General features: G+C 43.7%; 1 protein-coding gene across 6 annotated transcripts; it reads left to right on the forward strand.

Moving 5' to 3' along the window:
* The first annotated feature begins 1,220 nt into the window (after nucleotides 1–1,220).
* ZNF518B (zinc finger protein 518B) lies at nucleotides 1,221–22,310 on the forward strand. 6 transcript variants are annotated; one of them, XM_030923835.1, is made up of 3 exons: nucleotides 1,221–1,241; nucleotides 2,970–3,037; nucleotides 15,624–22,310. In XM_030923835.1, exon 3 carries the CDS (start codon nucleotides 15,836–15,838, stop codon nucleotides 19,055–19,057), a length of 3,222 nt encoding a protein of 1,073 aa, XP_030779695.1. In that variant the 5' UTR covers nucleotides 1,221–1,241; nucleotides 2,970–3,037; nucleotides 15,624–15,835; the 3' UTR covers nucleotides 19,058–22,310. The 6 variants fall into 6 exon arrangements, with proteins under 6 accessions (XP_030779695.1, XP_030779691.1, XP_030779686.1 ...); XM_030923826.1 differs by lacking the exons at nucleotides 1,221–1,241; nucleotides 2,970–3,037 and adding exons at nucleotides 4,834–4,944; nucleotides 7,277–7,460; XM_010357593.2 differs by lacking the exons at nucleotides 1,221–1,241; nucleotides 2,970–3,037 and adding exons at nucleotides 4,854–4,944; nucleotides 7,277–7,663.
* The last annotated feature ends 3,167 nt before the right edge of the window (nucleotides 22,311–25,477 follow it).

Consider the following 25,477-nt stretch of genomic DNA (forward strand, 5'->3'; position numbering starts at 1 on the left):
GGAAAGGGTATAAGACAACAAAGGGCGCATCCTGTAGGGCTGGAGGCTGCAAGGACTCTGGAGAAGGGGAATTACTTAATTCAGTTTGCTTGTGTAAGGACCACTCTGGATGTCGCAGTGTGGGTGGGTGGCCAGTGGATGCAGGGAAATGAGCCAGGAGATCCTCGCGGCCGCCTAGATCTACCTGTGGTGAAGGACTAAGTCTTGCCCCCAGGCCTATCCTTTTCAAACCTACTCGAGTCTACGCAGTTCTGCGCACAAGTGACCACTCCCTGAGTTCGACTCCACCCAACCCAAATTCCTGTTGCTGACCCCGAGCTACGACGCTGCAGCTTTGTCAAGTTGCAGTTAGTTTCTAAATGCGCCCTCTCCAGTTCTGATCTATGTCCTCCAGAACCGATCTGGGGACCGGCCCCTGTCCCCCTCTCCGCTTTCCAGAGCTCTGGTCTAGGCAAGGGACGCTGACGGCTCCGCCTGGATGGGCCGTGGGAGCCAAGCCTGTTCTGTGCCGGGTACCATGCTCCTGCTATGTCCCAAGGATTTAATGACGAACAAAGCCCATGCGCCACGGGTCCTGGTGGCGCTTTCAGCCCAGAGGCAGCGGGAACACAGTGGGAGGGGCAAGGAGCTGCAGTCATCAGGAACCCTCGGATTCCACGCCAGCCTCAGGAGGGAGCAAATTGGAATGTAAAAACAAAACATTACATTCCCGATTCTCGGAAGCACGGCGCGGGCAGGAGCCAGGGCGCCCAGGTGAGCGCCGGGCTGCACCTCCCGCGGGCGCTGGGGTAGAGCTCTACACGCGGAGCTGAGCCAGCCGGGCGCGCAGCGACGCTGCAGGCCGCGGGCGGTACTGCAACGCAGCGCGGCCCGGCGCCTCTCGAGGCTCTATCGGGCGCGCATGCCCAGCGCGCCGCTCGTGGCCCCTCCAGCCTCATCGCGCGCTTCCGCGGCAGCCGCGGAGGCCGAGCTGAGTGTGCGCGGCGGGGAGCGCTGAGGGATGGGGCCCGCGCCGCAGGGCGGGAAAGGGTGGCTGGGACGTGGTCCCTGCCTTAGCCACGCCCTAGCGCCTGACACCCTCCACGAAAGGTTGTTCCAGTTACTCCTGTTTTGCAGTTGAGAAGACGTCTCAGAGACTGGCAGTAACTTGGCCAAGGCCACACAGCTGGAAGGATGGCAAATGAGTTCGGGATTCGGACTCTACATCCTCAACCTCCTGCACCCCAGGACTGTGAGGCGAGGTAAGCTTGAGAACCGGGGCTGTCTTATCGGAGTTTGGGGGGCCTTTATCCCTCCTTTACAGATGTGCAAACTTCCTTTCTAGTAGCTCAAGGAAGTTACTAGAAACTTCTGAAATGTTTTAGAAGAAAGAAAAAGCCACTTTCTGGGATCTCCTGTCCATTCATAAACCCTTGAAGTGTCTGTGCTCCGACCTGGGTGTTAGAGACCTGGCCTGTTTCCAACGGACAGTGCTGTTTTTGTCAAGTCATAATATTTGGGAGTGCTAGAGGCCAGAGAGAATATAAAATTGGGCAATGAAGCATGGAGGGAAGTTCAGAGCAAGAGAAAGGATGATCATGGAAAGCTCGCGGAGGCCTTCCTTTGAGCCCCAAGCTCCCCACTGGCAGAATTTGATGGAGGGCTCTCTAAGATCACGCTTTGTAGGCGCCTAGAATGATCTAAATCCACACTGCCTTTCCTTTTCTTCCTCAGAAGCACCCACCTCAGGGCCTTTGTACATGCTCTCCTCTCCCCCGTTCTCTGTCTTCTTATGGCAGCTTTCCTGCTCGTGGCTTACAGCTCATCTCCCAAGTCCTGGTCATTGCATCTGTAAGGCTTGTGGTCTGGAAATGAATGTTCCCTGAGGGCTGAGCCTTACCCTGTTCCTCATTCCTCTAGCCTCAGCACTAGCCTGTGCCTGCACTGAAAGAGCATTCAATACATAGTTTTTGTGTTGTTTTGTTTTTGATACAGAGTCTTGCTCTGTTGCCCAGGCTGGAATGCAGTGGCTCGTTCTTGGCTTACTACAAGCTCCATCTCCTGGGTTCAAGCAATTCTCCTGCCACAGCCTCCCGAGTAGCTGGGATTACAGGCACCTGCCACCACGCTCAGTTAATTTTTGTATTTTTAGTAGAGGCGGGGTTTCACCTTGTTGGCCAGGCTGGTCTTGAACTCCTGATCTCAGGTGATCCGCCCGCCTTGGCCTCCCAAAGTGCTGCGATTACAGGCATGAGCTACCTGCGCCCGGCCAAATACATGTTTTGTTTAATGAATGAGTGAATGAATGAATGTTGGCTCCCAAATCTTATACTCAGTGACTGGTTCACATCTTCCCTCTTCTCTCCTACATTAGGTAGTCATAACTAGGAGGGTGCATTGGTTTCTTAGGGTGGCTGTACCAAAGAAACATGTATTGTCTCACAGTTCTGTCAGCTTAGAAGTCTGTAATCAAGATGTCCGCAGGGCCATGCTCCCTCTGAACCCTCTAGGGGAGGCCTTCCTGCCTCTTCCATCTTCCTACAACCGTTGGCTTGTGGCTGTATACTCCAATCTCTGCCTCTGTCCATGGCTTCTTCTCCCTGTGTGTCGCCTTGTCTTCTCATGGCATTTTCTTCTCTGTGTCTCTTCTTATAAGGACACCATTCACATTGGATAAGGGCCCACCCTAATGACCTTGTCTTACATCTGTAAAGACCCTGTTTCCAAATAAGGTCACATCCATAAGTTGGGGGTGGGGGATATTAGCGCTTCATCGTATTTTTCTGGGAAACAATTCAACTAGTAACAGAAGTGATCCACGGAATTTAGGCAAACTAAGCTGGGGGTGGGGAAGAAGACAATGAAGGGCAGACATAAGTGTAGGGAATGTGTAATGATTCACACTTGCAAGCATCAGAAGACTTTTGGGGACATCAACCTTAAAGGTTTCTGCTGAAGTAAGTTTCTGTCTTTCCTTGACCCTTTTTCAGGCTGTAAACATCCCATTTCCAGACTCTCCACAAAGCATTTCATCTCCCTGAATTTGGGCTACTGAAGAGTAAGTTAACACTCACTTCTATCTACCAGGGACTGTGGTAAGTCCTGACTTGCTTTCTCTTGTTCAATGTTGACAACCCCCTTGGGAGGAAGGACCTATTGTACACTGAATTTTACATGAGAAACTGAGGTGCGGACAGGCTCACAACTTCTGTGCGCCCGAACTGGGATTCATAACCAGTTCTAACTTGAAACTCCCAGGAGACCCGCAGGTACCTTGCATCAATTCTGTGTGACTTAAGAGGGCGGAACTGTGATGCATGAGTAGAAGTTATGAGGAGAGGCAACAATTTGGGCTACAGTTTAGGAACATTTTCTCTAATGTTTAGACCTCAGATTCTCCAATACTTAGAATTAATAGTTTTTCCTGATGTGGCTCTTTTTGCCACTAGAGATTTTCAGGCAGTGGCTGCTAGTTTGGATTCTCAACGCCCTTCCCAACTTGACCCTACTCTTGAGGGAGACTTTGAACTCTCTGGCATATTGCCTCTGATAGGAGCTATCTGCACATAAATGTGTTTTTCTGAGAAGAGGTCCCTTAGCTTCTCTGAGCCCTAGGAGATAGAAAACCAGGAGCCTAGCAGCTCCCTGATCAGGACCGGGGTTACGAGCACTGCAGCCTAAGGCAGGGAGAAGGATTTGCTCTCTGGGCTGCTATTTCTTCTGCTCGGCTCCTGATATTTCAGTGGTGAAAGTTTTGGTCAGCTGCTGGACTTGTGGCTGAGCCTGTCTTCCTCAACTCATCTTCTCCATGGGGTACTACTGCCCAGCGACACATCTCCTCCGTGCAGCATACTGGCTGCTGTCCGTGCACGCCGACCTCTGGCCGCCAACAGGAAGGTGATGAAAACCAGCCTTGCCCCCCCGCTTCCAGAGCTTTGAAATAAACTTTAGCTGTTCATCCCGAAGAAACTGTACTTCCCAGTGACGCTGCTCCCGTGCCTCAACCAGCCCCTGCTGGAGAGCAGTTTCACTTTGTGGGGAGTCACTGATTATGCGGGACCTGGCAATATGGTCCTCTTTCCTCTTAGCGGCTCTATTCTAAATATGTCTTCCTTCCAGATCGTAGATGCAGGTGTATCTAGAGGGCATTTGGTTCGCCCAAAATAGCACTTAAGTCCACGAGGCAGGAAAGAAACTCTGGCAGTAAATGAGCTCACACCGTCTCCAGACTCCCAGTCATTGTCCCCTCTGACCCTCACAACACCCAACTGCTAGAGGAGGCTTTGCGCCTCACATACGACCTTCCTCATCTTCAGAAATGAAGACACTGAGAGAGGTCAGGGGACTTTCTCTCCATGGTCCAGTAGCTAAGATGTAAAGGAGTCCGGGAGAGTCAGGATTTGTACCCAGGACTTCAAGGCCATCTCTTTCACTGAAGCTCTCCAAGAAGGATGAGTTTGGAGGCTGAGGACCTGAGCTCCTTTTCTCTCGCTTTCACTCACCCGCTGCAGGACTGCAGGCTCCCTGGGGGCAGGCGCCAAGGCCGCCCCTCGAGGGACCCGGTACCAGGCAGGCGCCCCGGGATGGCGGACTGGGCCGGGACCGAAGCCGAATCCTTGTTTTGCAGAGGAGGCTTTGAGCCTGTGGCATGGCTAAGTGTGGACCTCGCTCGCTACCCTGCGAACGTGTTGGGTCAAGCTCTAAGCCCAGAAGTGGGGCTGGGCCGGGTCTGAGGCTTCCCGCTCTGGACAGCTTAGAAGCCCGGCGGGGGTGGGCGCAGCCTTAGAGACCTCAGGCGCCGGCCTCGCTGGAGCCGCGCCGCCGCTTCACACTGCGCACGCGCGGGGCTCGCGCGGGCTCCGCCCCCCCGGGTAGGGACCTACAGCGGGCGCGGCGCTGGAGGTCTGCGGCCGGCGGTGTAGACGCCCCTTTGCCGGGACCTGGCACCCGAATCCGGCCTGCTGGGTAAGTAGCTGAGCGGGAGGGCAAGGGCCCCTGGATCCGCGTGTACGTGACCGAAGCGCCGGCTGCGGCCGGGTGGTGGGGCCGCGCGGGGCGGGGGCCTGACGGGGCCGGGCCGAGCCGGGGCGGGTCGCGCGGCCACGGCCCCGCGTGCCCACGCTGCGAGCTGGCGTCGTGGCGAGCCGCACCGGGAAGGCCAAACGCGGGCTCTGGCTGGTGGGCGTGGGGCACTGACTGGGGTGGGGGCCCGGGCCGCGGCTTGGCGCGTGTTGAGCAGGGACGCGGGCCCGGCCTGGGGTCAGGGTCCGGCCCGGCGCCCCCAGCTCGCCTTTGTGCGCCTCGACCCAGCGGACTCGTCCGACGCGCTAGGGCGACCGGGGCGGGGTGGCGGCGTCCCGCAGGGCAGTTCGTGTGGTGCCGCTGGCCCAGCCTGTGCTCCCTGCCCCCAGCGTTATGAAGGATGTCTCCTCCGAGGGCTCCTACCGTCCGCGCCAGGCAGGAAGTGTCGTCAGGAGGCCATTTTTAAAGCCTCCTGCGGGCCTCCGAGCTGAGCATTGACGGTTTTGGTTTTCTTCGGTTGGAAGAATCCCGGCCTTCCCTCGCGGCGAGCGGGCCCTTCTGGGAGACGACGATGAGCCCCTTGCATCTGGCCTCGTCCTCTGAGCGCCCAGGCTTAGGCGCGCTCGCCTCGGATGCTGCTTGCCATCGGGGGAGCGTGCCAACAATAAACTCGAAAACCAGCCTGGCATTGTCTTTCCTTGAGAGGGTCTCAGGGGTGGGCTCGTCCATCGAGATCCTGCGCATCTTTTGCAGGGGTTGAGGACGTAGGAGGTTGAGTGAGAAGAGATAGTGAAGGTTTGAATTGTTCCAAATGCTGATGTCATTGTGGGACCTCCCCATCCCGGCGTGCCCGTCTTATCTTGGTGTCTTTGGGGTTTGGGGCTCTATAAAGCCAAGAAATTTCAGGGTTCAAGAGAATGAAAGTTTCTTAACCAGAAAGGAAAAGCCAAAAGAGCGAACGGGAGAAAACACTTAAGTCTTTGTAAGTTGGCTAATGTATCCCGTTAAAATACCTGACTTTAAAAATTGGAATAATGAACGATTTGTCAACGTAACATTAAAAAAAAAGAACTACTGAACATTATGTCCTATTTAAAAGTAGAAATCTACGTAGCTAAAATCTAATGTTGTGTTAGAATCCTTAAACCATCCTAAGTTTAGACTTGAAATCACCAGGAGTTAAGGCAAACCTGGGTCTCTAGAAGCTTGCAGTACTCTTCTACAGTAGAGCAGAGACTGAAGATGGGAATGCATCTCTTTCTGTCTCTGGAGTCACATAGAGCAAAGTTCAGCGCAGCCTGTGATGTCAGTACACACCCAAGGGTTCAGGAAATATTGTTTTAGAAACCAATGTTATATACTGTTGTCTCTGATTAGGACACAAATAGTTCTTTTTAAAAATTGTGTGATACTGATATCTTTAACCTAGGATGCAATTTTTAAAAATTACTTTTATCTTGGATCACATTTAGCCTTGAAAAATAACACTTTTGTATGTAGACAGTTTTGTTATGCTGATAACATTCATTGCAAATGCAATTTGAAAAGAGCAGACAAAGGATGGCATTACTTTTATTTATTGGAACTCCTTTCTGATGTATTATGCCCAATCTGAAGATTTTAAAAATGCAAAATGGCAATTTTTAAAAAATCCATTGAGATCTCTAGAGATTTATTTGCCTTTAAGTAAGGGGATCGGGCCAGTTTTTGTGCAAAAGGAAGAACAAAGAACATTTTATTTTTGTCGCTGTGAAGGCTGCTCTTTCATTTGTTCACTCATTCTTTCAACCAATACGAACCTTACTGAGTGCCTGCCTTGGCCAAACCCTTTGCTATTGATCATGATAAACAAGATCCTTACCAGGGAGGTTTTTCCCAATTTTGATTGTTCTCAAACCGCCTGTTGTCTACTCCTTTTTCTTTGTTATGCAAACCCAGCTAACTGCAATTTCCAGGATTCATCCTTGGAGGGAAAGCAGCTACAGATCAGCCAGTCTAAACATTGTCATCATGGGGTGAGGGTGGGGAGGCATCAAAATCAACTAGGGAGAATTTTCAACCATATGCCTGAGCCCCACCCCAGGAAATGGTAACCTGATTTGCTAGGTTGCATGTGAGTCCTGGGAATCCTTTTTAAGTTCCATGGGTGACTTTGCCATACACGCCTGCTTGAGAACCACTTCTGGGGCTCATTCCCCTTATCTTCAGCACTCTCTGAGAAACCGAGGCTGTGCCTGTCCAGGACTTAAACCCAAGTGTTTGGCTTCTGTTGCAGGCCTCTTTGTGCAGCGCCTTGCTGACGGCCAGGGTTCTGATGTAGAAGCCTACACCAGGGCCTGAGGTTGTGAAACTCATGGCACTCCACGCCTGAGAAGAGAAGGCCTGAAAGAGAAGGAAGAGCCCGTGGGACTTGCCACATTTTTTACTTGTATCTGCAACTCCAAGGCTCCAGGCAGGAAGTAAGAACAGTGCTGAAGTGGCAGCAGATACTGTCTATGGCTTCATTTCACAGCTTCACAGCAGGGTAGCAGAAAACAAAGAATGTAAGACTGGACACACTTGCTGTTCACCAACTCTGATCTTCAAAAAGCCATATAACTTCAACAGAAGTGTTATCAGGGAAGAAGCAAATAATTGAAGGCTGGCTTTGAGAAGTTTCGAGGTAACATAGGAACCTGCTTATGCAGGCAGTCTTTCCATCTGACTTGGGCCAAGGGCCAAGGTGCTCCAGGATTGACAAGCAGCCAGCCACTGGGAGAGCACTCTAATCAGATCATTGATAGAACATTCACTACTCTACTCTATCATACCCATTTACTTCTCTCCATCTTCTGTTAGACTCCTTAAAAACGGCAGCCCACAGCAGGTGTGGGGATAAAACAGTCCTGGGCAGTGCTCATTGTACTCACACTATGCCAGGAACATTCAAATTTCTAAGAATCTGCAAAGTAGATACCTCATTATACACTTTACAGAGAGCATCATTGGTGTTTCCAGGGTCACAGGGCTATGCAAGGGTGGAACCCTGAGTCTGCTTTTCCCATTACAGCTCCGGGGTGGTGGCCTCACCCCATCTCCAGGCACCCACAAGAATATAAAATCTTGTACAAGGATGTCGATATTATTCTTGCCAATCCCAAGTGCATGTGCACCTGTAATGCCAGGTGGTTTGCAACCTTGGCTGCATAGCTGCATGTGAGAATTACCTGGGACGCTTTTAAAAATCCCAATATCGCCATCTCTTCCCCAATTACAGTGGAGTCTTGGGGGTGGTGGGGGACATCATTATTTTTGAAGCTTCCAAGTAATTCTGGTGTGCAGTGGGGTGATCAGTTGTCCCAGGGACCTCCTCTAAAAAATAAGTTTAATATCCTGGGCACATGACAGGCCAATTGCCCTAATGCAGCCAGGGTTAAGAACTACTGGTTTAATGGGAGATATTTTTTCTGTGCTTGATTATACTGTTTTATTAAACTCTGAATCCATTTTTTTCTGCAAATTTTTAAGGCAAAAAGGAAATCCTTTTTTGATTTCTTTTTTGAAATATACACGTCTCATTTTTAGCACCTTCAGAGACCTGGAGTCATTTGGTGTGCTTCATGACATAAAATTTTGTAATATTCCTTGTAATACTACCTTATTTTTACCATATGTATTTTTAATGCTTACAAGAGCACATTTGCTCTTTCACATTTTCTTTTTCACATACAAAGTTTAAGTTTTAAACATTACGCACTCTTAATACTGGTTGTATTCTTTTTTAGAAAGATTTTTTTTCTTAAAATGTTAAGAAAAAGCCTATAGTATTATTTCCTTTGTTTTCTGATATAGACTCAGTTGATGTGCACAGCAGTGTCAAGTCAACCTCCAGAATATTCCCTGTAGACAGGGTGGGAGAAGACCCTCACTTCCTGCCAACTAATGAACTCATGTTGATACAGACTTTTGCCTTATCAGATTCATTTGTTAAGCTAAGCAGTATCTGCTTCTCTGGACATTATTGGATTCTTCTACCTGTGAGGGCATCTTAAAAAAATATACTGACTGATTTCTTAACGAAACATCTACTCTTTGCCAAGCATAAAGTTACCTCCCACTTGCATACACCCTTTTCTCATTTATCCTCACATCAACTGTATAAATGAGAAATATTCTCAGTTTATGAGTGAGAACATTCAGGCTCAGATAGGTTATCAAGTTTGAAATCATGTGCTAGTAAACCAGACACCTAGGTTTTGAACCTTGTTCTTGATGTCCCAAGGTCGTTATTCTCTACTGTGTTACACTCAGCTTCTTTCACCTGGAAAGCAGAGGAATCGGGCTGTCTCCTGCAGGCTTCTTGGTCCATTCTGCTGCCCAAGCAGTACACTTGGTTTCAGATGGAAATCTAGGATCCCAAGGATGGTACATTTGTCAGCAGCATGTGGAAGTATATTTTTCATCATCAAGATGGCAATCAATTTGCAATTCAGTCATCTCATTGCAAGGTAGTTTGACAAAAAGGTTACGACAGTTAATGGATTTTTTCCCCCTTTTAAATCTGTTCACTCAGCACTTTGCTTCTGATTCATATTAATGGTCTGAAAAAGCTCTTTCTGAGGCAATAGTTTCTTCCTCAATATCATCCTACTGGGGAAATGTTGGCAGTTGATGTCTAGTTTTGAAATTTTATTTCCTAATTGATTTTAAGTGTTTACTGGGCACTTTGGGTAGAATTGTTTTAAAATTTTGGTTACTGGGAAAGCTAGACAAGCCTTTGCTATGGTGAAAGAGACAGAAGGAATATAGATACAATTTGTAAGTGGTTATGCCATTGGGCTTAATGCTTTGCATACATTATCTAGTTTGCATCTCCTGATCGCCCTTTAGGTTTGCTGATGGTAAAGCATTATTCCTTGCTTGTCAATGGACAGAGAAAAATTATTTGCTGAAGGACCCTGCAAATAAGGGACAGGATCAGAGATGGAAATCTCCTGATCGCCCTTTAAGTTTGCTGATGGTAAAGCATTATTCCTTGCTTGTCAATGCACAGAGAAAAATTATTTGTTGAAGGACCCTGCAAATAAGGGACAGGATCAGAGATGGAACCGTAAACCTTTCCACCCATTCCATTGTGATCTTCATAGGTACAGCAGCTATACCCTGCCCCAGCAATGAGTATGGTAGAGGCCACATTCAAAGGAGGACTTTGGGGTCAGAGTTCCTGAAAAGAGCTGCTTAAGTCTGCTTCTCCATCCAAAAATGATGCAGTCACAGTCAGCTAACACTGAGCTTGCTGGGCATCTCATGAACAGAAATGTATGTGGTGGTCCATGTAGCATGTATGTGATATAATTGGCCACCTTTTCACATTAACATTTATCACAGAAACACATTCATTTGCTACAGGGATATTTCACACTTTGGCTGAACTTTGAGAGAAGTGGGTGAGGAAAAGGTAGTTTAGTAACTAGTTTATATATAAACCTATATTGTTGTGAGTACTCTTGTAGTTGGAGCATCTTTTCTATGGTGATTATAAATGGCTGTTAGCCCCTTTGCACTAAAGCTAGGTGGGTGGTTTTGCCACAGAGGTAAATTATCTTTTAGGCTGTATAACCAGACAAATAAGATTAAAATATAAAGTGAGAGCAGTTAATTAGGCAACTAAGAAAACTGTATTTTAGCCCCTCTGACTATGTGATTGGTATTTTTTTAAATTAAAAATGGAAAATAATATTTTTAACAGCTTATGATATGTCAGTAATTTAATCCTCCCAGTAGCTCTGTGGGGTAGGTATGTACTGTTTCTGTCTCATTTTACAGGTGAGGAATCAAAACAGTTTGCATACCCAGGTCATATATCTAGAAAGTGATAGAGCTGGGATTTAAACCTTATAATCTGATTCCTGAATCTCTAGCTTTAAACACTGTGTTACAACTTATTTCTCTTCTAATTCTGTTGAGCATTAGATGTTTCCAATATTTAGAAGTCAAATGCTTCATTTTTAATAGGAACTTACACAGTCTCTTATGTTTTTTATAGCCCACAATGTCACTGATCTGGATTCTTCCAAACTCGATACTTTGTTTTTATGTCTCTGTAAGAAGTTTTTAAGAAAACAGGGCAAGTGAGCTCAAAATCAAAAGAAAACCCACCAACAGTGAATGCATTCAGGGCTATTTCCAGGTCTTTCCTTTGAAGAAAGATAAGACTCAGTCCATAGAGCACATCTGTGACACACTGTGCCACTCGCCTTTGGTGCGTGGCAGTCATCTTTGGCTCATGCTGTATGTCATTCTACATTAGAAAACTCACTGTATGTTGCTAAATCATTTTTTGAAAATAGGCAAATTAATAAATGGACATCTTATTTATTGTGCCATAAAAATCAGTGATACTATTTTCTGTGTTTTTGAGTGCTTTCCTAAGCCATCTGAAAGTCCTAAGACGTCAAATGCAGAGGCTTTTGTAACAGATGTTGAGAGTTTGCAGGGTAGGCAAACACTGACCCTGCTGTTTATATTAGTGATTTATTGAGTACCCTTTCAGTTCCAGCATACCCATGCACAGCTTTGTCTCCAGGGTCTTTTGTACTCGTTGGTCATCCACCCCCAGGGCCATAACTTGCCAAGATGACTCAGCTTCACAGGTGTGTGTACTTGGATGTGAACCATGGAGGACGTTGTGTGGAAGGGATGGGCTGAGAGCCTTTTACATAGATAGGCTTGCTGTCCCTCAGGAGTGTCCATGTATAAATACCAACATCGGAGCCATCTTCATTCTTCATGCGGCTGTGTCCATTTATCTTTGTCTTGGAGTATTACATCTGAGATGCATTTTCCCCTGTCGTTAGACACACAGGTTACAAAGGCGAAAGAGAACTCCCATCTACTTGTTATGAAGAAATCTCACATCTTTTTCACTTGCACAGAGGGATGTGGCAATGTAGTAACATTGCATTATTTGGAGCATAGTTTAGAAGCCAAGAAGATACTTTCAAACAGGCGACATATTCCTATTACGGCCCAGATGTCCTGCCTTCCCCATCGCACTGCATTTGCTAATAATCATGGCTGCATGCTTCATATTGGCACTTGCTCCTATGGATTCTTAATTCACAATAACTGCTGAGAAAGTTTTGCAGAGGCCTCTCCAAGAGGACTGTGCCTTCCTCATGCATTCTGGCTGGCTTGGTGTATTCTCTGGGGACTTTCCTTGGCTGGGATGCTCTCCATTCCTTCCTGATGGACATGATCTTACTGCCCAGTCTGTCTCAGATTTTCAAGTATTCAGTTTTAGAATAAATTATACCTCCCCACCCCCAACTTTTGAAAGGACTTAGAAAAATGGCAAAGTACCTTCTGTGATTTTTAAAGACTCCTGGGGGCCGAGCAAGAGGCTGAAACACTGAAAATGAGCCAGTGGAATGCTGGTTTGGATAACTGTTAAAATATAGGAATCTTGTCACATGACTTAGTTGAGAATTTCTTAGGGCTAATATAGAGGGTGTTATGTTGAAATAGTTGGTAAGCAAATTGTGGCAGGCAAGTTTCTTTCTCACACTCACTAGTATTATGAGACTGGTAGGTCAAAGCATAAACTTAGATACCAACTTGTATGCAAATCTTTTGAACAGAATTGAGAAATGAGGATGAAAGATGTGCAGATTGGTAACTGGTTGGTCAAGAGGAATTAAGTTTATTTTTGTTGCTCCAGAGTCAAGGCAGAACAAGGAAATTTATAGGAAAGCTGATTTCTGTTTCATTTAAGGGTAAATTGTTGATAATGAGAACTATGTGAAAATAAAATTGTCTGCCTATAGAGGGAAATGGTTTTTTGTTTATGGCAATATGAAACTATCAGCTGCATGGTCAGTTGCAGAAGATGTTTTAAGGATTTAAATATTCTCAGAAGCTTCAACCAGTACTTTGGAATGCTGGCTTTTCATCAGGATTACCTAGGGTGCCTTTACAAGCCACAAAAATCTCTTTTCCTTCCTTCTCTCCTGAGACTTAGATTCACTCGCTTTTAGATGAATCCTGGGAAATTATCCATTTTTGCTCGATTCTGAGGCTTTTCCAGGTTTAGAACTGCTGGATCAGATCCCCCTTAACACCAGTCTTAAGCCTCTTCATTCCTTAGGCTTTGGTTTTCTTGGGTTCTGGCTGCTGCTGCAGCTTTTCTGTTTTACCTGGATAACAATGCTGACATGACTATGTTGATGATAGTAGCATTCTTTAGATGATAAAGTATGTGATTTTGAGGATCAGCAGCGTCAGACTGGGCATAGAAGTCATGGGCCTGTTTTTAATAGATGAATAAGAGATGCAGGTGAGTTCCTGCTTGAGGTCGCTTGATGAACAGCAGAAATCCTGGGAGTTACTTCTGTCTTCCTTCACTAAAGCCTCTGCAAATTTGGAAATTAAAATGTGTGCCAGCTTCTCATAATGACTCCTGAAAGTTGTGTTGTCTCTACCAGAAATGCAGTGTAATGTGAAAGGCCTTATCTTTGCCCATGTATTGTTTGCCAGCTTGAGGCATTCATGTGTCCTGTCCAAAATCATGATCCCCTTACACAGGTATGTGTTTCAACATTGAGGGGATAGATGTTTCTCCAACCCTCCACTGCAACCCTGCAGGTCTCCATCTGCTTGATGTCTAAGTGTTGTATGCATACTTAAGATAGGGCAAGTCTGATTGAGGGCCTGATTTCATGCTGGAAACTGCTTTTGAAGAAGGTGACTGTCTTTGGCAAAAGTAGAGTAGGAAAAGACAACACTGCCAAAGAAAATACAGCTTATCATCAGATATGATATGTTATTTTGGTGCTTTCCAAAGGGCAGGTTTTCCGCCAGATCTGAGCTCCTATGGAGGGGCTTTTTCACCGCCCCCCGCCCCCCCGTCGGTCTTTCAGACTACCTTTTATATGGCTCTTGACCTGTTAGCATTGTGCCAGAAGGAAGCTACCTGTGTTGCTACCCATCATTGTCATTGAACAAACACTGACTGAGTCCCTCTGGTTGCCTCTTGACACTGGGAGAAGGACTCGAAACACTCTAGCGTTCTTATACTCTAGCATTTTAATCATCATGGTGGCTCTGGGAGGGATTGGATAATTGTTCCTAAGTCTAGTTGCCAGATGAAAAACTGAGGTTCAGAAGATCTAAGTGACTATCTTAAGTCACGAAAGAAAGGCTTTTAGCAGATTCCAAACCAGAATGGATTTTGTTATGCTCCTAGTTTGGCATATTCTGGGAAAATAAGTGTCTTTAAAAAGATTGTATAAAAGAGTCACTCTGGCCAGTGCCTGTAATCCCAGCACTTTGGGAGGCTGAGGCAGGCGGATCACCTGAGGTCAGGGGTTCAAGACCAGCCTGGCCAGCATGGAGAAACCCAATTAGCCGGGCGTAGTGGTACAAGCCTATAATCCCAGCTACTCGGGAGGCTGAGGCAGGAGAATCTCTTGAACCTTGGAGGTGGAGGTTGCGGTAAGCCAAGATTGCACCATTGCATTCCAGCCTGGGCAATAAGAGCAAAACACTGTCTCAAAAAAATAAAAAGGTCACTCTGTGTATATTGGAGTGCTTATGTGCTCCAGAAAACGTTTGTTACCTCTTGTGTCCCAGGCCAGGCCATCCGTGATCTCCTTTCTGCCCCAGCCTCTCCCCTGCCATGTCCATACAATACTGGGTTATTGTCTTTCCTGGAACATGTCTTCTATTCCCCATTCCCCTTGCTGTTCCTCACGAGCAGCAGCTCCACTTCCCACAGATCTTTGCCTTTTCTCTGCTGGAAACACCCCTTTTCCAGCAGCCAGTGCTTACTGTGGTTGCCCCCAGGTCTCTGCTCAGACATGAACTTAGCATGAAGCCTTTTCTGACTGTCCTCACCTCCACACCCAGCCCTGCAACCTCATCACCATGACCTTCCTTGTCCTGTTGGCCTTGCTTTATGGTATTTCTTTTCTCAAGTATCTTACCACAATTGGCAAATATGTAATCTGTTTCCCCCTCTGCAGTGTATGCATCACCAGGATAGGGACTGATTTGCTTTCATTCACTGCCTTACAGCACTTTTGAATAATGCCCAGCACATAGTAGATTCCCAATAAGATGTTGCAGCAGGCTTGCTAACATTGTCAGTATTATGGGCTTCTTACTACTCATGAAAGCAAATTAAGTGTGTGAGTGAGAGAGTTGGTATTCAAGCTGGTAATCTATAATGTAGAAACAAATGTGAACCACTTGATAACTAACTTGTTCAACAACTGAACTGACAGTGTCCTGTATGACATTTTTGTGAAGCTAATATGAAATTATACCTATGAAAGATGTGCTGACACTTGAAAATGACTAATCAAAGGCTGTCCTGAATGGCTGCTGTGATGTCCTTGCTCCTGGTGTACCTGTGTTCATTCATGATTTGGCTAAAATGATAATTTATAGGGGGCTGAGTTTGAAAATGGTTTCAATTTAGGCTTACTTACCAACTGTGTTGTGTTCTTGTTATAATATGTGTCTAAAATCATATGTTGAGATTTACCATAAAATGTCCAAAGTCATTAAAATATAGATAAGTTTGTTAATAGCTTAGCCAAACTCTTATATTAATCATGCTTTATAATTTTGTTTTCCTTTAGTGTTACCTGGAATGTCAGAGAGCTGAAAGCAGTCATATTTTGGAATCATGCACCTACTGTGACAGTATATAAAAAAAAGATAATTAAGTATGCACCCAAGAAGTAGCTGCTCCCCTACCCATCACAAACTGTATAGAAGGATATCTCCTAAGGATTTTATCATGTGAAAACTTTCTGAATTTTAGTTGGCTCTTTTTAGAAATGCAGATAAGATGAAGGATATTGGACAGCAGCTATACACTACACACTTGAAGGGTGGACATAATTCCTTGACCATGTCACCCAAACAGCCTGATGCTAATGGAGCACCTCGCCCAGATAGACAAGAAGCACAAACCCTTTTGTATCAAGGCTCAGAGGCAGAGGCTGCCATGATGACCATTGCTACATGTGCAAAGTGCAAAAGTGTTCACAAGATCTCTCTTCAAGATTTGCAGAAGGGTACAGGGAAGGACGGTATATATGTCTGCTTCCAGTGCAGCCTTGGTGCAGCTCCTCCCAATTTTCATTTTGTGAGCAATAATCCCAGTGCTACTCATGTTGGAAATAAAACTGAAAACTTCTCAAGTCCTGTCAGTAACAAATTTAAGGTAAGGAACTTTAAGCCAGGCAAATACTATTGTGATAAATGTCGATTTTCCACAAAGGACCCGCTGCAGTACAAAAAGCACACCCTTCAACACGAGGAGATTAAGTTCATTTGTTCTCACTGCAGCTACATTTCGTATACGAAAGGAGAGTTTCAGAGGCATTTGGTGAAACACACAGGCATATTTCCTTATCAGTGTGAGTATTGTGACTATGGTGCTATTAGAAATGATTATATTGTCAAACACACAAAGAGAGTACATGAAAGGGCAGGTGCGAAACGGCCAGTCAAAGCTGTTGCCAAGCTGGAGCCAAAAAGAACCGGAACTTCAAAACAAAACCCAGAGCTTCTAAAAGCTTCCAGTCCACGGACTGCATTTCAAAATAAGTGGTCAGATCAACTGTCAGGTTTCTCTCTCCATGCAAATAAAGACAAAATGCACAATATAATGTTGTTACCTGAACCAAAGGAATACCAAAAAGATGTAGTTTGTATTCCAAATAAAATGACCCTGTCTGAGCCAAATGAAGTCAACCTATTTGAGAACAAAAATGTTGAAGTAGAAGTGTTATCCCCTGCGAAAGAACCTGTTCAGCCAGGTATGCCATTGACAGTTGTTGCACCAGCAGAACTAGTTGTTCCTGCAAACTGTTTAGCCCAGTTGATAGACGTGAAGGTTGTCAATGGTACACAGCAGCTTGTTCTGAAACTGTTTCCGCTGGAAGAAAATAATTGCCTTGAAGCTAGGAGGGGTAATGGAGGTAATTCTGAATGTATGGTGAACGAGAAGGGTTCAAATGAACAAAAAATACTTTCTGCAGAAAAAACAAAGTCATTGACAGTTGAAGGGAATGTTGGAAAACTCGTAGGCATTGATAGTTTTCAACCTTCAGTTCAGAAACAGCTTAAAAATGTGAAATGGGTAAGGTCTTACGATTTCATTATGCCAAGTTCTAGTGTGCACAACAATGGAAAATCCTTCATTAATTCGGAAACAATTGAGGATTTTCAGAAAAAAAATAATTTGTATCCACATAGAACTGCTTTTCCTTCCGTTGCCTTAAAAGGTCATTCTCTAGCATCTGTATTTAAAAACAGTGTTTTACGTAGTCTTGGAGCTGCATCAAACCCTTTTCCATATAAAGCTGCTGTTTGTTTTGCTGAAAATGGAAGAAATTTACACAGTAACTCACAGCAGTTACTCCCTTTTGCTGCATCACCTGCAACCTTTTCCTTCTCTGGAGAAAAGGGCTTATTGCCTATAAGTGAAAATGACTTGGAATCTAGAAGTAAAATCAGTATTCCTGTAAAAATGGTTTCCTCTAATAGGAAGAAGGAAGATAACCAGACAGAGGAACAGAAGACAGTTTCAACTGTAGGCCAGATTTCCTCTCAACATAAGAGTGAGTATTTACATATAAACATAACTGGAGAAGATAGATCTCAACAGCCTGGGGATAAGCCTTTGGAATTAAAGAATTCTGAAAGGATTAACAACACTAATGATGGCCCAGTCATCTCATCAGTATTTTCTTTGAGCTCTGGATCTGAAAATGTCCCCGAGGGCATTAAGTGGAATAGCTCAACGTCTAAAATAAAGTCAATTGAACTGTTGCGCAGAAAAATAGCTCAGTTAATTGAGTCCTGTGGCAAGCCTTCTTCTTTGGCTTCAAATAGTGCACATCGTCACTCTGTAGGGCAGGCATCAAAGGGAACTTCAAAAGCTACCTCTGAAGGTATTCAAGAAATCAACTTGTCAGTCACTGGCCCCGGCCATCCCACAGGTACTCTTCAGAAACCTCCGAATGATGGTGGTGTTACTGGTAATGGACAGCTTACTCATCAACAAATATATCCACACTTTGCAGATGGCAGTAATAGGAAAACCAAAAGCAGAGTGGCCAGGAAGGCTCATGTTGCCACACCAGTGTTAATCCCCAAAGGGGCTGTGTTGAGGGTTCTTAATTCCTCTGAGGATGCCCACATCATAGAGGCTACATGTGAAGCACCTGTCAGCATACCTTGCAGTGAAACACAGTTAATAAAACCAGTTCCATTTTGCCCTGTGAGACAGGCAGACTCAGACTTACAGCCTTTAAGAAGTGAAAGGGGGCCAATAGATATGTCCAAAAATATCGAGACACCTCTGCGCCCTAAACTGAGAAAAGAGAGTGCAGTCTGTAGCACCATCTATAAAAAAACTGGCCTCTTGCATGGACAGCAAGGAAGCAGTGAATTAAGTAAGCAAGGGAGACTGCTTTCCAGAAGTCTTTCTATAAGTAGAAATAAAACCAAACAAATACAATTATCCAAGAAGAAAAACAAAATTCAGGCTGAACCCAGCCACTGTCTCAAGGATCCTTCAATTTTTCAGGTTGCAAGGCAACTTCGACTGATAGCAGCTAAGCCAGATCAGTTGATTAAGTGTCCCCGTCGGAACCAGCCAGTCATTGTGTTAAACCACCCTGATGTGGACTCACCAGAAGTGACCAATGTGATGAAGGTAATAAATAAATACAAAGGCAATGTCCTCAAAGTTGTTTTATCAGAGAGGACTAGGTGTCAGCTAGGCATCAGACGGCATCATGTACGCCTGACCTACCAGAATGCGGAAGAAGCCAGTCACATTAAAAGGCAAATGATGTTGAAAATGAAACTCAAAAAAGTTCATAAAAACAACTACCAGGTAGTGGATTCCTTGCCTGATGATTCTGCACAGTGTGTATTTAAGTGCTGGTTTTGTGGGCGGCTGTATGAAGACCAGGAAGAGTGGATGAGTCATGGCCAACGGCATTTGATAGAAGCAACTAGAGATTGGGATGTTCTTTCCTCCAAGGGCAAATAAGTAAACAGTTATTCTTTAAAGCAAGTTATCTTTTAGTTTATTCGGTTTGGAGTCCCTCCACCAAGATTGAGTAGAAGAAATACAGACTGTAGAAATGAGACGACTGCTAATTGTTCAGAACTGTAGGAATATTGGGAGCCAGGAGTCTGAACCTGAAATATGTGATTGGACCCCAGAATGTATTTGAAGGCTCGGAAATTGTACACACAAATTGGTACATACACATTTTTCTGGAGAGCCTGTGAAACTGAACAGATTTTCAGTGGGATCTGAGACTTTTCTTTGTTTAGCACCCCATTTTCTAAGTACATACAGATCTTTAATAATCCATTCAGAGGGGCAGATTGAGAATGTTTTACACATGCTCTTCATATAAATGCTACAGAAAAACCTTTGTTTTGGTATGCACATCCATTTTGTTTTTGCTTTAACTTGTGCTCTGAGTATTTGGTGCACAATGTAAATTATATTTTCTACTTTACTGGCTTCAATTTGGTTATAGAGAAATGGCCATTCTTTTACTCCCTCCCTGGTTTTGTAATACTCCCAAGTGTTCTGTATAGCACAAAGAGTTTTGCTTTTATTGGCCATTTTAAAGAATGTTTTCAACGGCTTGCCTGGATTTACTCCTTTCACTGCAAGTGTTAGAAGAAAGATAACATTTTCAAATGTTTAGCTTTTGCTTTCTTTAAAATACATTGATTTATGACATATAGGAAGGGAACGTACCTTTTTGCAAAGACAAAAAGAGATTACAAAAGGAAAATATCTAAAACTGTTTTCTCTTTTGTCCTTACCACTCCCAGAAACATAAGTGACCAATTTAAAATGCTAGGGAACAGGCTTATAACATAGCTAAAGCTTGCAAACACAGTTCAAGGTAGGCTCATAAAGTTGTGAAAGGGGTTTCATATGCCTTTTAGTTTTCATTTGGGATTCATCCAGAGACCGTGGGTGGATGCTGTCTGTTCTCGCTTCTTGATCCCTTTGATTCATGGACACTCTCCTCCCTTTGTCATTTCTTCTGAACAGGACCTCCTGTGGACTAGCACAACTTCCTTGCCCACTGTTTCTTCCCTTCTGTGCCTTTGAGACCCCTTAAGGTTTTCCCTCATGAAATTACTAGAAAATGGCAGGAATTAACAAAATGGAGACCTCCCACTGTTTTTGCTAAAGTTACAGGAACATGATCCCTATTTTGCATTGATAGTAATGCTCTGTTTCTAATTTGTCTTAACCACATTCATGCTTACCCTGCTGCTCAGCTCTCTCAGGGAAGCAACTCCGGGAACACTGCTTCCACTCCCTTCTCTACCAACAGATGTCAGGACTGTCACTTGTCTACACAACACATTTGTGTTCTTTAGAAAAGGCCCGCCCCCTGCACAAGCCCAGCCTCTTGGGCAGATAGATGGCTTGGTAAAAGCTTAAGACAGGATTCTAGTCTTCACTTGCCTGTGCAGCTGGGCACTGACCTTCAGGTGGAGCACAGATGGCACAACCGTGAGGCAGCCCCAACTTGCATTTCCCTCCCTCCAGGGGCTATTAACTGCCTTAGGCGATTTGTGGGGTGCAGTGAATGAAGGGTTGTTACACCTGAAAAAGACACCAATGATTTCTTATTGGGTAGTCGATTGGACACTTTGATTTTTTTTTTTTCCACATGGGAAAGTCTTCGATTCCAGTAGATGGAATTTCAATCCTTTGCAGTTTGTTCTCATTACAGGTAATCAACATTTCTTTGTATAATTCAATACATGATCAAGTTAATTGGTTATTTTTTATTGAAATTTAAAACTTGCATTTTTATATATGTGTATATGTGTGTGTACACATAAAAATATTTTTTACCATATGAAAATTGCAGTAGCTAGTTTTCTGATTTCCTATTTTGTAACAATACATGGGCTGGAAAAATGTAGAACGTTTTTATATTCTAGAAATTTATTTTGGAAGTACATTTTTATAAGGGTCTAATCTCACTTTCAGAAAATGAAAGCACAGTAATGATGGGGTCTGGTTTATATGAACAAGTGAGTGGAAACCCCTGTGGATCATTTTATTACTGCATTTAGTCCTTGTGCATTTTTATTTGGTGCTTTTTAGAAAGTAGATCTTTGGTACCATTTCACTACGAAAAGGAGAGCATTCGAAGTTTTATCCATGTTATATATCGTACTCCTGTGGCATGAAAAGTAGCTCCTGAGATACGGAGAGGAGTGAGGAAGAAAAGGCTGTGATTTTTTTTTTGTTTTTTTTTCCCCCCACCTTTTTTTATCTCCTGTTCCTCACTACACAGTGCTTTTTCCTGAAAAGCTGGACTGAGAATTGGCCTTGAATCAGGTCAGAGTGTTAACTGTCAACATGAAGTATTTGCACTTTGCAGCATCAACTGTTTTTCAGGCATTAGCTAAAAACACAACTTGCATACTTTGACAGAGCTTAATTGCGTGAGTAGAATATGTAGCAAAGTTTTTTAGGATTTTCAGAACTAGAATACCTTTTAAGGAATTAAAAGGGTTTCTGGAAGTCAAAAATGGGAAAGCAAAAAGTAGCTGTCCTCCCTAAATAAAGAGCTTTAGAAAATAGCTTAACCTGTAGGTACATGTTATGAAATAAACATTTCTAACAAAACAAGGGAGTAAGGGCAGACTGTTGAGTATTTGCGTGTGTTCTTAATTGTGAAGGACCTCCAATCACTACATTTTGTTAATACTACCAATAAAATCATTTTACACTTATTTTTAAAGTAGGTTTTCTTACTTTGGGGGACCAGAAGTGAGAGATTGTTATATTTAGGATATAAACAAACAGAGTAAACGTTAAAAAAAAAAAAAAAAAAAAAAAACTTACTCAAAGTATACTCTAATAGACTATATTATATTCAGTTTTTTATCCCCAGTCCGGAACATCTTGTAAGCCATCATTAAGGGCCACCTGCTGTCTGTTGAACTACACTGAACACCATATATTGTCTCTCAAGCTCCATCCCAATTTCTTTAGGACATGTTATATAATCCATCCCAGAAATTGAAGATGTGATGCTGCTCGGCCTTTGGAATAATTTTTAAATCTGTAAATGTCTGAGCAGAAACAAAACATTGTGTAACATGTTAGAAGCATTATTGTAATTCCTGTGTTAACAGTTTGTGTGTCTGCTGCTCTGGTTTTGAAACATGTTTGTATATAGATATTGGAGTTGGCATACATTTTGTTAAATAAAGCAACATTTTCTTTGCCCTTTGATTTCAAACGTTATGCAGGTGACTGTTTATTATATAGCCTATTTGTATTATACATTTCTGAGTCAAAGGCAAGGCATCATTCTACATAACAGGTGTTTTGAATTCTACCAGGGTAGGTTTTGAATTAGATGCAATGATGGGATGGTTAACCTTGCAGACCCTAATATGAGGCCAGGTCATGTTTTTGTTTTGTTTTGCTTGCAAATTCACAAGAGGTGCTGGTTTGGACAGTAGTGGCAATTTTCCTGTTGTGGACAGTGGCCTCAGCAGAGAATGTATGTGGGCCTTTAACCTGCCTTCCATGTCTTGGGTAGAAGAGTTCCCAATCAGTGATGAGCCCCTGGACCACATGAGTGTACTTGCACTATTGATGTCATCTCTCTAAATGATCTCTTGCACCCAAGTCCACATATATTTGCGTTGCAAGAGTATGAGGATATTTAAAGAGGCTCTTAATTTCCTCATCTCACTCCCAGGGCCCAAGGAGTCATAAGGGAAAGGAAGAGAATTGGACTTGTGACAAATATTGGCAGATCTGAGAAAAAGGGAGGTGAGTTGCTTAAGTTCAGCAATTTGATCAGTTTATTTTCTGAGTTAAAATGAGTCGTCATCTTTGAATCCTATAGGATCGTTAACTGTCACCTTTGACAGTAGTTATTTAGGGGAGAGTGAAGGTCAAATAAGGCAGCAAGAAACTGAAGGGGCTCTGTATTATGCATAGAGTACCAGGGGTAGCTGTAGTGTGGTGAGTCAAATAGGAAACATGAGGGGAAATTGACTTCAAGCATGTAAAGCTAGGAAGTGGCCGTCACTAATGTACACTGTGTTATAGAAAACATTAAAACTGAAGCTCAGGAGAATTAATAACACCTGATCGACCAGGTTTACATGGTGCCCTTTCATTTCAAATATTACGAGCCTTCATTTATCATATTACTTCATTTAGAAAATAGCTTGAATGTGCATGTCATGAAATTAATACATTTCTAACAAAACGAGGGAGTAGGGGCAGAACTGTGTTGCGTATTTGTATGTCCTCACCTTAATTTTGAAGGACCTCCAATTACTACATTTTTTTGTTGTTTGTTTTTGAGACGGAGTTTCACTCTTGTTGCCCAGGTTGGAGTGCAATGGCAGGATCTCGGCTCACCACAACCTCCGCCTCCTGTGTTCAAGCGATTCTCCTGCCTCAGTCTCCTGAGTAGCTGGGATTACAGGCATGTGCCACCATGCCCAGCTAATTTTGTATTTTTAGTAGAGACGGGGTTTCTCCATGTTGGTCAGGCTGGTCTCGAACTCCCGACCTCAGGTGATTGGCCCACCTTGGCCTCCCAAAGTGCTGGGATTACAGGCGTCAGCCATGGTGCCCAGCTTATATTTTGTTAATAAATGACAGGATAAATGAAGTAATGTGTAGGATAGTGTTTTGGCAGGAGCACCTTAGTACCCCCTGGTATCTGCAAAGCCCTCTGCTTTGCACTATGTAGTCATTTGTTCCCACAGCTACACTCAGTATGAGTTGCTTTTTGAGGTTTGCACATCCATCAGACTGCTGGGATGAGATGCCATGCTAAGGATCTAGACTTAGTCTAGGGTCTTGCTGTCCAATAGAAACATCATGTGAGCCAATTTGTAGCCACATTTAAGAGAGTAAAAAGAACAGATGAAATTAAACATTTAATTTGTCGCAATACATCTAGAATATTCTTTATCTTCAATCAGCAAAATACTGCGACATTACACACACACTTTAAAAAAAAAAGTTTCAGAAATCTGGTATGTATTTTACATATACAGCATGTTTCAAGTTTAATGCTAAATTTTCAGTTATTGTAATCAAAAGTAACCCTACCAAAACCCTGAAGTTTTTAATGGAAAGATATTTTACATTGCTTCAATTTTAAAATTATAGTTCCTCAGCCACCCTAGCCACATTCCAAGCATTCACATGCCTAGTGGCTGCTCTACTGAACAGCGCAGAAGGGGAGGTGTGCTATATTGTGAATATTTATGTACTTCTCTGAGCTCCTTGATGGGAAGCATTGGATTTTACTTTCTATATATCTGAAACTAGGGTAAACTAGGCTAGACTTCACTCACCCAAATTTAGGGAATGCCAGTTCTGTGCCAGTTTCTGTATTCATGCCTGGCAGTTCTATTTGTAGGTCTGTACCCTAGAGAAACTGTTTACATCGGACTTTTTGAGGTTGGCACTCATTTATTTGGCAATTCTAGTTGTTCAACAAAAGAAATGTTTATTTCTCATTCACACTACATGTGCACCATGGGTCAATAAGGCGCTCAGCTCCCCACAGTCTGTTAGGGACCTGGGCTGATGGAGGGCCCCATCTTGTAGCTGCCCCTCGGGATCACCTGGGTGTCTCCATCACTGAGACAGGAAAAGAGTATGAGGAGAGGATCTTGCACTGGTGAGAACACACAGCACTCCACTCACAACCGGCTGCCCAGAACTGGTCACGTAACCTAACAGGTCTATTCAGCACCACCATCTTTGCACATAGGAAAAACAAGAGAACCAGTGTATTGATAAACACCAATGATGTCGAACACACTGGTCATACGGTGCATGCTGGAGAAGTATAAATGTCAACTGTCTACGTGAAAAACAACTTGCCAATCTGATAGTTGTGAAATGGTAACATCCTGATAGGAGTTGAAGATCTGCAGAAACGGGGATTTCAACATAATATTTGGCAATACTAAACTTGAAACAATATATTGTTTTCATTTTCCTAATTATTAATGAGCTAGTACCCCTTTGCAAATATTTATTGGACATTTAAATTTTCTGTGAATAGCCTGTTTATTGGATATTTGAATTTTCTGTGTATAACCTATATTCTTTGTCTACTATTGAACTGTTCGTTTTAAACTTTTAGAAGAAAATGTGGGCATTCTTAAAAATTCCTAGAGAAAAAAAACTTTCTTTAGGATTGGGCTTCTTGTACTTTTTAAATAAAAGAAATCTTTCCCTATCCTAAGTGTAAGACAATAGTGTTTCGTGTTAAATTGGTATTAAAAATAAACTTTCATACAACAGTGGAATCCATATTGTTATGCAAGTGGTCAGTTATAGGTTTTCTAAAAGTCTTTTTCAAAAGGATCTAGGACCAGATTTTTCTGTATGAAAAAATTTCAAAGTCATATTAAGTCC

The sequence above is a fragment of the Rhinopithecus roxellana genome, chromosome 2 (genome assembly GCF_007565055.1).
Source record: "Rhinopithecus roxellana isolate Shanxi Qingling chromosome 2, ASM756505v1, whole genome shotgun sequence".
In the NCBI taxonomy this organism is placed as follows: Eukaryota; Metazoa; Chordata; class Mammalia; order Primates; family Cercopithecidae; genus Rhinopithecus; species Rhinopithecus roxellana.

Bases quoted from the DNA above. Each gene is read 5' to 3' on its own strand.
- ZNF518B (XM_030923835.1), top strand. From the start codon at position 15,836: ATGAAGGATATTGGACAGCAGCTATACACTACACACTTGAAGGGTGGA.